The sequence below is a fragment of the Dendrobates tinctorius genome, unplaced genomic scaffold (assembly GCF_039654945.1).
Source record: "Dendrobates tinctorius isolate UK_male_01 unplaced genomic scaffold, ASM3965494v1 ptg000005l, whole genome shotgun sequence".
Classification (NCBI taxonomy): domain Eukaryota; kingdom Metazoa; phylum Chordata; class Amphibia; order Anura; family Dendrobatidae; genus Dendrobates; species Dendrobates tinctorius.
The window spans coordinates 25,621,426-25,633,697 of NW_027361673.1; the positions used below are offsets into that span (position 1 = coordinate 25,621,426).

The 12,272-nt window shown below is 46.9% G+C and overlaps 1 protein-coding gene across 8 annotated transcripts in view; it reads left to right on the forward strand.

Moving 5' to 3' along the window:
• CNOT10 (CCR4-NOT transcription complex subunit 10) overlaps positions 1 to 12,272 on the forward strand; it is a 187,473-nt gene that overhangs the window by 19,837 nt on the left and 155,364 nt on the right. For all 8 annotated transcript variants that reach the window (XM_073568782.1, XM_073568835.1, XM_073568844.1 and 5 more), the window contains 2 exons: positions 10,388 to 10,549; positions 10,926 to 11,076. In XM_073568782.1, coding sequence (XP_073424883.1) covers positions 10,388 to 10,549; positions 10,926 to 11,076 — 313 coding nt within the window. The remainder of the gene's footprint in view (positions 1 to 10,387; positions 10,550 to 10,925; positions 11,077 to 12,272) is intronic.

The window sequence follows — 12,272 nt, forward strand, 5'->3', positions numbered from 1 at the left end:
GTCCTCTCCTCTTTCCATCTCAACGAGGAATTTGTGTTGCCTTCCTTTTGTTCCGGCGCCAGTCCATCGCATCGAGAAGGCCCTCCACAACCTGGATGTGGTTAGGGCGCTGAGACGGTACACCTCGCGGATGGTTCCCTTTCACAAGTCAGATGCCCTGTTCATGCTCCCAGAGGGGCATACGAAAGGTCTAGTCGCGTCATAAGCAACGCTAACAAGGTAGATTCGCTTGGCAATTCAGGAATCCTACTTGTCAGGAACGCGCCTGTCCCAGCTGGCATTAAGGCACACTCTACCCGGTCAGTGGGCGCCTCTTCGCCCATTCGGCATCAGACCTCGGCAGACCAGGTCTGCAAGGCTGCGACTTTGTCCAGTCTGCATACTTTTTACAAGAAATTACGAAATTCATTCTCAGGCCTCTCCACGAGGCTGCGACTTGGTCCAGCTTGCGCACCTTTACAAACATTGCCTAATTTATTCTCAGGCTTCTGCGGATGCAGCTCTCGGCAGACGCTGCCTGCAATTGGCAGTACCACGGTGTTAACTCAGTGGTACATGGGGTATTAGCAGAAGTATTGTCCCCACGCAGGGACTGCTTTAGGACGTCCCACGGTCTCTGTGTCCCCCAATGAGGCGTAGGAGAAATAGGGATTCTACTACATCTGCAGGGGTCCACTTAGAAAATGATGAAAAGCTGTTTTGTGCACAAAGTTGCTGGGCGTACAAATTTGTCTGTGCCACCATGAGGTTTACAAAATCCTCACAGAAAAAGACTTTTGAAAAAGTCCACTTCTGTGAGGCCAGTGATGTCAAATTTGATTCCGCCACAAAATCAGGAATCTGTGGCTCATAATACGCAGATGGGTGAGGTCCGCACAGGGTCAGTAATGGCAGGGACTGGTTCATTTTCAGTCCTGGGGCATCTGCGTGGAGTTCCAGTATCTTTTGAGGAAGAAGAGAAAATTAAAGGAATGATAAAAGAATCTAGTAAGAAAAATAAAAATATGATAAAACAAAATAATTTACTATACTGACATCAGTTAAAAAAAATATTTACTGAGCGCCCGCAACTGACGCTAGTCCTGACTATATTCAGTAAAAAATACTGTAGTAGATGCAGATTACTACAGTATATATTTACTATCCCTAATTTGGTCCTATCAACTAACCTAAGTTTTTTCACATACAATAAAACATAACAAGCAGAGGCAAATCACTGATGAAAACAAAACAACAACCAAAGGCTGTTCAGTGATATTCAACCAACGCTCAATGGCTGTAGGATGCAAAAAGGGAAGAAAAAAAATGTCCTGGCCAAAAGCGAGCAAGGGGGCCAATCAGCAGCTGCAGTACGCATGAACAGAATGGTACAAAAGGAGGAGACGTGAAGGGAGAAAATATAGACAGGGAAAAAAAACAGGTCCTGGAAAAAAGCAAGCACAAGTGACAGTGATTTGTGTCAATGATCAGCCCTAGGCTGCTGCAAGATGCACGCACGGAGCTTGTGGGAAGGAGGGGGGATAGGACAGGGGCAAAGAAACTCCTGGAAAACAGAGTACAGGTGTGGATCAGTGATTTGCGTTAGAGGTCAGAGTTCTGCGCCTGCAGGATGCACGAAAAAGAAAACAAAACTGTCAAAGTCAAGCGATCAACGCCTGATCAGTCCTCAGTGGCAGAAGGGGGGCGGGAGGAAAATAGGGATTTTTGTATACTCACCGTAAAATCCTTTTCTCCGAGCCAATCATTGAGGGACACAGAGACCGTGGGGTGTTATGCTGCTGGCCACTAGGAGGACACTAAGTAAACACAGAAAAAAAATTAACTCCTCCCCTGCAGTATACACCCTCTCGCTGGCTGGGAATTCCCCAGTTCGGTGCAAAAAAGCAGTAGGAACGAATGATAATCATAACTCTGTCAAAACCTAACAATGCTACAGTGAGCCTATAGGCCAAACAGGGTGGGTGCTGTGTCCCCCCAATGATTGGCTCGGAGAAAAGGATTTTACTGTGAGTACACAAAAAATGATGATTTGGGGCCTGGTCCTTCACATGGGGTTAGAAAAAGAAGCCAGAACTTCAGCAACATTGGAGTGTTGATGTTATGTATAACACTCCACTGTTCCGCATGGCTATGACTTTTAAACGATTTTAGGCCATCCACAAGTTTTTGATAATGCACGGTGTCCTCCCCAAGATGATGACCCCAACTTTTACCGACTTTTCAATGTTTGGCTGGTCATTGAGCACTTCAGCAACAAGTTTTCTAAGGTGTACAGTACGTGCCCCAAAGGGACATCTGCGTGGATGAGTCCCTAATACATTTCAAGGAGAGGTGCAAATTCCGGCAATACTTGCCCGGTATGAGGGCCAGTTATGGAATTAAGCTGTACAAACTGTGTGAGAGGACCTCAAAGTACACCCACATGTTCAGAGTTTATGAAGGGAAGGACACCTGGATTGAGCCCTCTGAATGTCCCCCTGTCGTGGGAGTGTGTGGGATTTGGCGTACCCACTCCTGGATCAAGGTTGTCATCTCTACGTAGATAAGTTCTATACCAGCATCCCATTCTTCAAGTCCTTCTCTGCGCGAGCTACCACATCATGCGGTACTGTCCACAAAAATCAGTGAGGCCTCCCTAAGACACTAATTAGGCAGCTGCTCTGAAAAGGCAAGAGCAGAGCCCAGTGTATCGGCAACATGCTGTTGGTCAAGAACAAGACGGATGTCCTTTTCTTGACCAATGCTGTACGAGGTACCTCTACACATGTCCACAAATCATGTAACACTTGCCCTGACAGACCTGCCCTGTGTATAAAAGAATGCTTCTGACCTTACCACGCATCAATGGACTGCTAAATTAATTTCTGACTTGCACAACTCGTGTATGCCAACGTGATGCACTCTGCACTACTCACGTATGCCATTACATTATAAAATTCACATACCAGGATACACTAGATCAATTCCAATATAGTGACACTTGGTGGGGGGGGTTCCACTGTTTAGGCACATCAGGGACTCAAAAAATGCAACATGACGCCCGCAGACCATTGTATCAAAGTCTGCAATAAAAAACGTCACTCCTTTTCTTCCGAGCCATGCCGTGCGCCCAAACAGTAGATTTCTTCCTCATTTGGGTATCGGCGTACTCTATAGAAATTGCACAACAGTTTTTGAGATCTGTTTCCTTCTGTTACCCTTCTGAATAGAATAAAAGGTTGGGTTTAAAAATTGAATTTTTATAACAAAAAAAGTAATTTTTTTGTTTTCACGACTCAACGTTACTTGAAGCACAGGGTTTTAACGTACTCACCATACATCTAGATAAGTTCCTTGAGGGGTCTAGTTTCCAAAATAGGGTCACTTTTGGGGAGTTTCCACTGTTTAGGCACATCAGGGGCTTGCCAAACGCGACATGGCGTCCACTCTTTATTCCAGGCAATCAGTGCTGTAGAGTCAGTGAAAATGAGGCGTCGGAGGTTTGGCTTACCGACTTCACAGCCCTGTGTTCACCCAGAAGCCTGTTTTCACCTTTATGACCAGGGCAAATTTTACAATTCTGACCACTGTCACTTTGTGGTAATAACGCTGCATCATCGGATCCCACTGATTTTGAGATTGTTTTTTTCTTGTGACATATTGGACTTCTTGATAGTGGTAAAAATTCTAAGATATGACGTGTTTATTTGTGAAAAAATCAGAAATTTGGTGAAAATCTTGGAAATTTTCAAACTTTTAATTTTTATGCCCTTAAATCAGAGAGAGAGGTCACGCTAAATAGTTAAAAAACCATTCCCACATGTCTACTTTACATAATGGCAATTTTTGAACCATATTTTTAATCGGGAAGTTGAGGGTTAAAATTTTACCAGAGATTTTTAAGTTTTCCAGCAAAATTTACTAAACTTTTTTTCTTTAGGGGCCACATCACATTTGAAGTGACTTTGAGGGGCCTAGATGACAGAAAGTACCCAAAAGTGACACCATTCGAAAAACTGCACCCCTCAAGGTGCTCAAAACATTCAAGAAGTTTGTTAACCCTTCAGGTGCTTCACAGTAACTCAAGCAATGTAGAAGGAAAATTTAACAAAAATTTTTTTAGACCCAATTTTTTTTTAATTTTCACAAGTTTAACGGGATGGACCCCAAAATTTGTTGTGCAATTTCTCCTGAGTGCGCCGATACCCATACGTTGGGGTGTAACCACTGTTTGGGCTCGGAAGGGAAGGAGTGCCATTTGACTTTTGAATGCAAAATTGCCGGCAGGGCTCTGGAGTCGGAGTCTGTGTCCATTTTGATGAAGTCGGTATAAAATGTACCATCTTCTAAAATGTATAATAAATTGGGTTCAGTAGTTCAATGCAGTACATGCTTTAAATGTTTTGATAAGAATTTGGGAAAGTTATGAATTGTCCTATAAATGTTCTGTTCTAAGGATCTCTGCTTTCAGTGGAGATGAATCTGTGCTGCATGTTATGTACATGCTCAGTAGGGGTGAGAATCCTCGCTGGCAGGGTCCTTTCTCCTTTTGTACTTGTGTATGCCTTGTATTGCTCATGTTTATTGTGCTCGTCTTTGTATGCCCCTTTTCTCCTACGCCTCATTGGGGGACACAGAGACAGTGGGTGTTATGCTGCTTGCCACTAGGAGGACACTAAGTAAACACAGAAAAAAGTTAACTCCTCCCCTGCAGTATACACCCTCTCGCTGGCTGGGAATTCCCCAGTTCTTGCTTAGTGTCTGCAGAAGGCACTTGGGTCTGGCTTCAGACCCCACGGTTTTTATTTTATTTTTGAATTTTCTGTAAATTTTTTTATTTTTTAATTAACGGAGTGAAGGGGGCGACGGTTCCTTTCTACGGCCCGCTCTCCTCCGAACCAACAACAGGTAAGCACGCGGAGTGTACCTCCCTGTACACTTTCCTGCGACGACTGGGGCTGATTCTTCTGGCGATGGATCCTTTGCGGTCCTGGTACCCCACACGGATACGAGGGCGAGCGCACGAAGAAGACTTGACCAGCGCTTTCGGATGCCCTGAATCAGCCCCATAGCTCTCCGTCCCCCTGCCCATAGGGTGGACCGATTGAGCAATACCCCTGTAACAACTTCTTCGGCTCTGCTACATCGCCCGGGAGCTTTTTTACCTCAGAACCTGAAGATGGGATGAAACACACTGCAGGCTCCTGGACAGCGTAGACGGCGTGAGCACCGGATTGGAGGTATGGGGTCGGGTTCTGGTCCCTGGGAGAAGCGCTGACCGAGTCTCAGCGGGGGCATACCGGCACCCTGTCGCGGCCCCCCGCTCCCCCCTTTACCCGGCACTCGCCGCGGGCAGGCCCACAAATTTAGTCCCCAGCCTTTCGGCCTACTAGGCCGCAATTTACATAGCGCCGCCCACTGTTAGCGCTGTCGCTCACATCTTTGGCGCCTCTCCCTCTGTAGGAGATGCGCCCTACTAGTCTTGGGGCCATATCCTTAACCCTTTCTCTGCCCCTCGGGCTCTGGGACGGCTGCGGGGGGTGCGCGTACGAATGACAACACCTGGTGACACTACAGGGCCACTGATATTCCTCCCAGGGACATAGCATCAGGACCGCAGGTAAGCTGCATCTGCCTCAGAGCAAAGCTTAACCCTTCGCTGCACATTCCCTGCAGCTGCAGCCCAGGTTCTGCTTGTAACCCTTTCACGGGCACTATGTCTCAGTCTAAGGAAGCAAAAAGGGGGCTATTGAGAAGCGCATTGCGTTCTTTGCCGCTGGTACCTCTTGCAAGACTGCCTTGCCCAGTTCCCAGACTAATCCGCTATGCACGGAATGCGACCCGGCTTGTGCTAAAACGCCATCCGCAGCCACTGCAAGCTGCTCCCTGCGTTTTCCTTCTGTGTGGGCCGCGTCCTTGTCACGGTCTGAGTCACTGACCAAGGATATAGACTCCTCCGGGAATCCTCTTTATGTCAGAACATGTCTTTACCGCCCGAGGAGGGCTTTGGCGACGGCCGGGAACCGTCCGCCTGCAGGGACCGTGCTCGTTAAAGGGATCCTCAGGTCTCTAGAAAGCGGACCAATGACGCGTCCCCTAGTCACGCTCGCGAATCAGCATCGGCGAGTTCTCTCTCTCGCTCTCCCTTTCCTAATGTACGCAGAGAACATGTCTCTGAATTTGAGTCTGATATGTCAGTTCCTCAGAATTCCCCAAATGTCCATGAATCGCTTGATTCTCTGACAGTCAGTCAACAAGTTTCTGACGTTGGACAAGGAGAATATTCCCGCTCTGGACATGTTATCTCCTTTAAGAGGACTAAACGTGAACGAAGGGTATTTGCCAGCCATCCGAAGTTGATGGACATTGTCTAGAAACGTAGGAACCAACCACATAAGCGGTTCACAGGGCACAAGCCTATCGAGGCTCAATACTCCCTTTACTCCATATCTGCTGAAGAATTGGTTACAGTCCCCCTCGGTGGATTCCCCTGTATTGTGCCTTGCTCCTAAAATGCTTTGATCCGTTTCTGAGGGCTCTTCAGTCAGAATCCCCTCCGATCGTCAAATTGGCTATCTCGCCAGTTCAGTTTTTTGGAGCTTCAGGAGCGGCTTTTTTCCCATCTTTTGTGGCGACTTGAGTGGCTAAGGCATGGCGACTTGGGCAGAAGTCTTAATTACTGCCTTCCAAGCAGATAATTCACGCAGGGGATTTTGCAGTAGATGCCTCTTTAGATGCCGTTAATTGCGCTGCTAAGGCAACCGCTAATGCAATCTTCATCAGAGAGCCCTATGGCTATGCGACTGACGGGCAGATTCCATCTCCAAGAGATGAAAGACTTCTCTGCCGTATCAAACTGGTCGCCTGTTTGGTCAAGAAACTTGACCAGCTCTTTTCTGACACTTCCGGGGGGTAAGAGTAGGTTTCTTCCCCAACAAGGGGCTGCCCGGCGGTTTTCTGAATTAACAGCCGACTAGCTTTACGACCTTTTTTTGCAACAGCTCCAGCTGGTCCTCCACAACCTTATCTTCTGGATCAGTCCCCGCGTGGAGACAGAGGTTCCCAGGTCTCTCACAAACCTAACCGCTCTTGGAAACCCAGGCCGACAGCATGTGGATCTAAGGAAGCAGATCTCATATAGATCCTCTACTCTGACTTGTTATGGTATCCGGCCGACACCGACAAAGTAGGCGGCCGTCTGCTGTTGTTCAGAATGGTTCAGCGGTTTTTATTCAAACCTTTCTTTGTGGTTCCAAAGAAAGAAGGAGCGATGCGGTCCATACTGGACCTCAGGCTGTTAAATCAGTTTGTCAAAGTTCGGCGATTCCGAATGGAATTCCTCCGGTCGGTGTTGCTTCCATGCAAAAGGGGAGAGCCCCTGTCATCCAGCAGTTCCTGCGTTTTGCAATTCGAGAAGAACACTTCTAGTTCGTTGTCTTGCCCTTCGGTCTTGCCACCGCCCCCAGGGCCTATACCAAGGACATGGCGGATGTCATGGCCATTCTCAACGCTCGGGGAGTGGTAGTACTGCCGTATCTTGACGACCTGTTAATCAAGGGTCCATCCCTTCCAGCCTGCGAGAACTCCGTGGATATCACAGTAAATACACTTTCTCACCTGGGTCTGAAGATAAATTTCGAAAAGTCTTCCCCAACACCGGTACAGCTGATTTCCCTTTTGGGAATGGTCTTGGACACTTCCCACGGGTTGGTCATTCTCCCTCCAGAGAAGGCCCGAGCTTTGCAACAGGCAGCGCGGACTCTTTCCTGTCCGTTCTCTCATTCTATTCGTTTCAGCATGAGAGTTCTCGGAAAGGTGGTGGCAGCAATGGAAGCGGTGCCCTTCGCACAATTCCATCTCCGCCGTTTGCAACAAGCCTTGCTGTTGACTTGGGACAAGAACCCGTCTTCCCTGGACTGTCGGTGCTTCTGTCCCTGTGGATCAGACAAGCCCTCAAGTGGTGGACATTGAAATACTCCCTGAGTCAAGGGAGGTCTTTTCTCCAAGTACGATGGCTGGTGGTGTCCACCGACGCAAGTCTTCAGGGGTGCGGTGTTTTGTCACCACACGGCACAGGGTCGTTGGTCAATTCGGGAGTCACGTCTCCCCATCAACGTCTTAGAGATACGAGCGATCAAATTAGCCCTATTGAGTTTCCACTTTCTCCTCGCAGGTCTCCCCATCAGGATCCAAACCGACAACGCCACTGCTGTAGCGTATATCAACCGTCAAGGGGGTACTCGGAGCAGGATGGCCATGCACGAAGTTAGTCACATCCTTCATTGGGCCTAGACCAACCGTTCGCCCATCTCAGCGATCCTCATCCCAGACATAGAGAATTGGGCGGCAGACTTTCTCAGTCGCCAAGCCCTTGCCTCGGGAGAGTTGTCTCTTCATCCGGAAGGTTTTCTGCAGATTTGCCGTTGCTGGGGCACTCTGGATGTGGATCTCATGGCTACAAGCCTAAACAACAAGATTCCTCGATTCGTTGCCTGATCGCCATCGGAGCGGACGCCCTAGTTCTGCCGTGGCACCAATTCTGGCTCCCGTATATCTCTCCCCTTGCTCCCGAGGGTCGTCAAGAAGATCAGAGCAGAGGACGTATCATTGATCCTAGTCGCGCCAGATTGGCGGGGCATGGTACGCAGAACTAGTAGCCGACGTCCCTTGGCGACTTCCAGATCGCATGGATCTACTCTCTCATGGTCCGATTTACCACCGGAACTCCGGGGCCCTGTCTTTGACGGCTTGGCCGTTGAATCCTGGATTTTAGCACAGGCTGGATTTTCTCACGACGTGATTTCCACCATGATTAGAGCTAGGAAGTTCGTGTCCATGCGCATTTATCACCGCACCTGGAAAACCTTTTCGTGGTGCAAGGATCATGGTCGATCCCCTCTAGTGTTTTCCATTCCTGCCATATTGGATTCCCTTCAGTCAGGTTTAAGGTCAGGCTTCACGCTTAGCTCGCTCAAGGGAAAAATATCAGCCTTGTCAGTGCTATTCCAACGCAAAGTTGCCCCAAAACTTCAAGTTAAGACGTTCATTCAGGGAGTTTCTCATGTAGCGCCTCCCTATAAAGGGCCATTCAAATCATGGGACCTTAACTTGGTTCTCGGGGCCTACAGGAGGCTCCTTTCGAACAGTTGCAGGACGTACCACTACCTATTCTCTCTTGGAAAGTAGTCTTTCTAGTGGCAAGTACGTCAATCAGACGAGTTTCGGAATTGGCGGCCCTGTCCTGCCGTCATCCGTTCCTGAAATTTCATCAGCACAAGGCAGTTCTCATGACGTCCCCGTCCGTCCTGCCCAAAGTTGTATCCTCTTTCCATCTCTATCTGGAAATTGTTTTGCCCTCCTTTTGTCCGGCACTGGTCCATCGCATTGAGAAGGCCCTCCACACCCTCGATGTGGTTAGGGCTCTGAGACGGTACATCTCGCGGACGGCTCCTTTCCGCAAGTCGGATGCCCTGTTCATACTTCCAGAGGGGCATAGGAAGGGTCTAGCTGCTTCAAAAAAAAAAAAAAAACCACGCTAGCCAGGTGGATTTGCTTGGCTATTCAGGAATCCTACCGTGTCCGGGACACACCTGTCCCAGCAAGGATTAAGGCGCATTCTATCCACTCAGTGGGCGCCTCTTTGGCCATTCGGCTCCAGGCGTCGGCAGAACAGGTCTTCAACGCTGCGACTTAGTCCAGCCCACATGCCTTTTCAAAACATTTCCAAATTCAATCTCAGGCCTGTCCGCAAGGCTGCGATTTGGTCCAGCCTGCATACCTTTACAAACATTGACTAATTTCCTTCTCAGGCCTCTGCAGATGCAGCTCTTGGCAGACGCATCCTGCAATCGGCAGTACCACAGTGTTGACTCAGTGGTACATGGGGTATTAGCAGATGTATGCTCCCCACCCAGGGACTGCTTTGCTACGTACCACTGTCTGTGTCCCCCAATGAGGCGTAGGAGAAATAGGCATTTTTGTGTACTCACTGTAAAATCCTTTTCTCCGAGCCAATCATTGGGGGACACAGCACCCACCCTGTTTGGCCTATTGGCTCACTGTAGCATTATTAGGTTTTGACGGAGTTATGATTATTGTCATTCGTTTAATGCTCCTACTGCTTTTTTCATCGAACTGGGGAATTCCCAGCCAGCGAGAGGGTGTATACTGCAGGGGAGGAGTTAACTTTTTTCTGTGTTTACTTAGTGTCCTCCTAGTGGCAAGCAGCATAACACCCACTGTCTCTGTGTCCCCCAATGATTGGCTCGGAGAAAAGGATTTTACGTTGAGTACACAAAAATCCCTATTTTTACATGTAAAGCTCCATGGAATAAATGGCGCTATAAAAATGAATAATAATGATTTTCTCTTTTTTTTTTTTATAATGGAATTATTTTGTGTATGACAGGCTGGAAACTATGAAGCTTGCCTTCAGCATCTTGGTGACCTAAAAGAAATTAACAAGGATGATTACAAGATCATGCTGAATATTGCAGTCACTGAGTTTTATAAAAGCGACCAGAGCTCAACAGACAACTTAAAACAGACACTAAACCATCTAAGAAATGAAGTAAGAAATCCATTCCAGTTCATCATTATGCAGTGTGCATAGCAATGTGAGATGAGCACCGATGTCTAAATACAGCCATAGTATATAGTGCGAAGCTGTGGTGTGCTGGCTACTTTCTACCACCGTGGTTTCTGCAGGCAACTGATCATTGGGGTGCTTTGTGTTGACAGCCCTCACTAATCTGATATTGATCATCTATCATAAGGTTTAGGCAATCAATATCAAAGTCTTGGACCGTCGTTTATAACTTCAGGTGACACAAATGTTTGGGAATTGTGTTGTTTCCCTATGACTGCTGCAATTAGAGGATTGTTATATTAAATTAATAATAATTTGGGCTTTAGATGTTTGACTATTTTGTAAACTTTACTTGCAGGTTCATGCAGCTGTCGATGAGATGGACAGCTTAGATGATGTGGAAAACAGCATGCTGTATTACAACCAGGCGGTCATTCTGTATTATCTGCGCCAGCACTTGGAAGCCATTGCCATCGGAGAAAAGCTTTATCAGTTCATCGAGCCCTTTGGTGAGTTTAGGACTCTTGATAGTTTACATGAAAGTCTATGTAGATGCCTTTTTCCTTAGTTTCTTTGCATCCTTATCATCATGGACTTCATTCATTAAATCCCTGTTTCATTAATGTGTTATTCACTGGTGAAGCATTCAGATGCATTTACCCTAGCCATCCTTGGCCATTAAATGACCACCAATCAGCTACGTGTAAACAGATCATCTGTCATAGCTTGCTGAGCCAGGCTGATTGCATTTCTATTATCACAGAACAATCGTTAACACAATCGTTCTGAGCTCATACTGTCATTGTCCTTGGCAGCTCGTGTCCTGTTTATACAGCACAAGTGCTGCCAAGAATGATGGTTTATAATGAAGTTTAAATATCATTTCTACCAATAGCCAAGCATTTTGCTCCTTTATCGAGTGACGGGCAGCCTGTTTACAATGGCCGATTGTCAGGAAACAAGCATCCTAGGAACGCTCATTCTCAAGAATAAGGCAGTGTAAATGCACCCTTAGATGAGGTTTTGCTTACACCGTCCTCTAAGATGTGGGATTGTCCCAGTGCTCAGAGAGGATCTCTTCTTTTTGATTTTCACAGTGATATAAACTGACACAAATTGCTTTATGAATATTGTTTTCTTCCATGTAATGAGTTTCTGAATGAATAGTTCAGCCACTGCCTCCTTTTCATCCTTTGACATCCATTTTAATAAACCTTGTGTGCTGTTTTGTCGACTACTTTCATGGCCATTACACAGCTTGAGCTCCACGCAGTGTAACATTAGGGTGGCGTGAGTCACGTGGGTCTGTGTTCAATAGATCCTCTCGTTCTTGATGATTTGGTGATCAAGTAAGAATGTTAATAGACAACAGAATGATCAGACAATTATTTTTATTTATTCCCTGGCCTGGACATTATAGTATGCATATGACTTATGCCCCATGGCAGCATATATTGTCAGGATGCATGATTGTTAGTTTTCGTGAGATTTCGTCACTAAAAGCGCACTCCACTGCATTAAAGAGTATTTTCATCTTCCACAGCATATACTATAAAAGTCTGATCGAGGTGGGACCACCTCTGCGACCCACTCTTGTCTCTGGAACCGAGTCATCTGACTCCCATTCTGCCTGGTGTATCAGATATTTCTGGCATATTCTGTGGAGTCATATATATAATACATACTGATTTTTTTTTTTCCATCT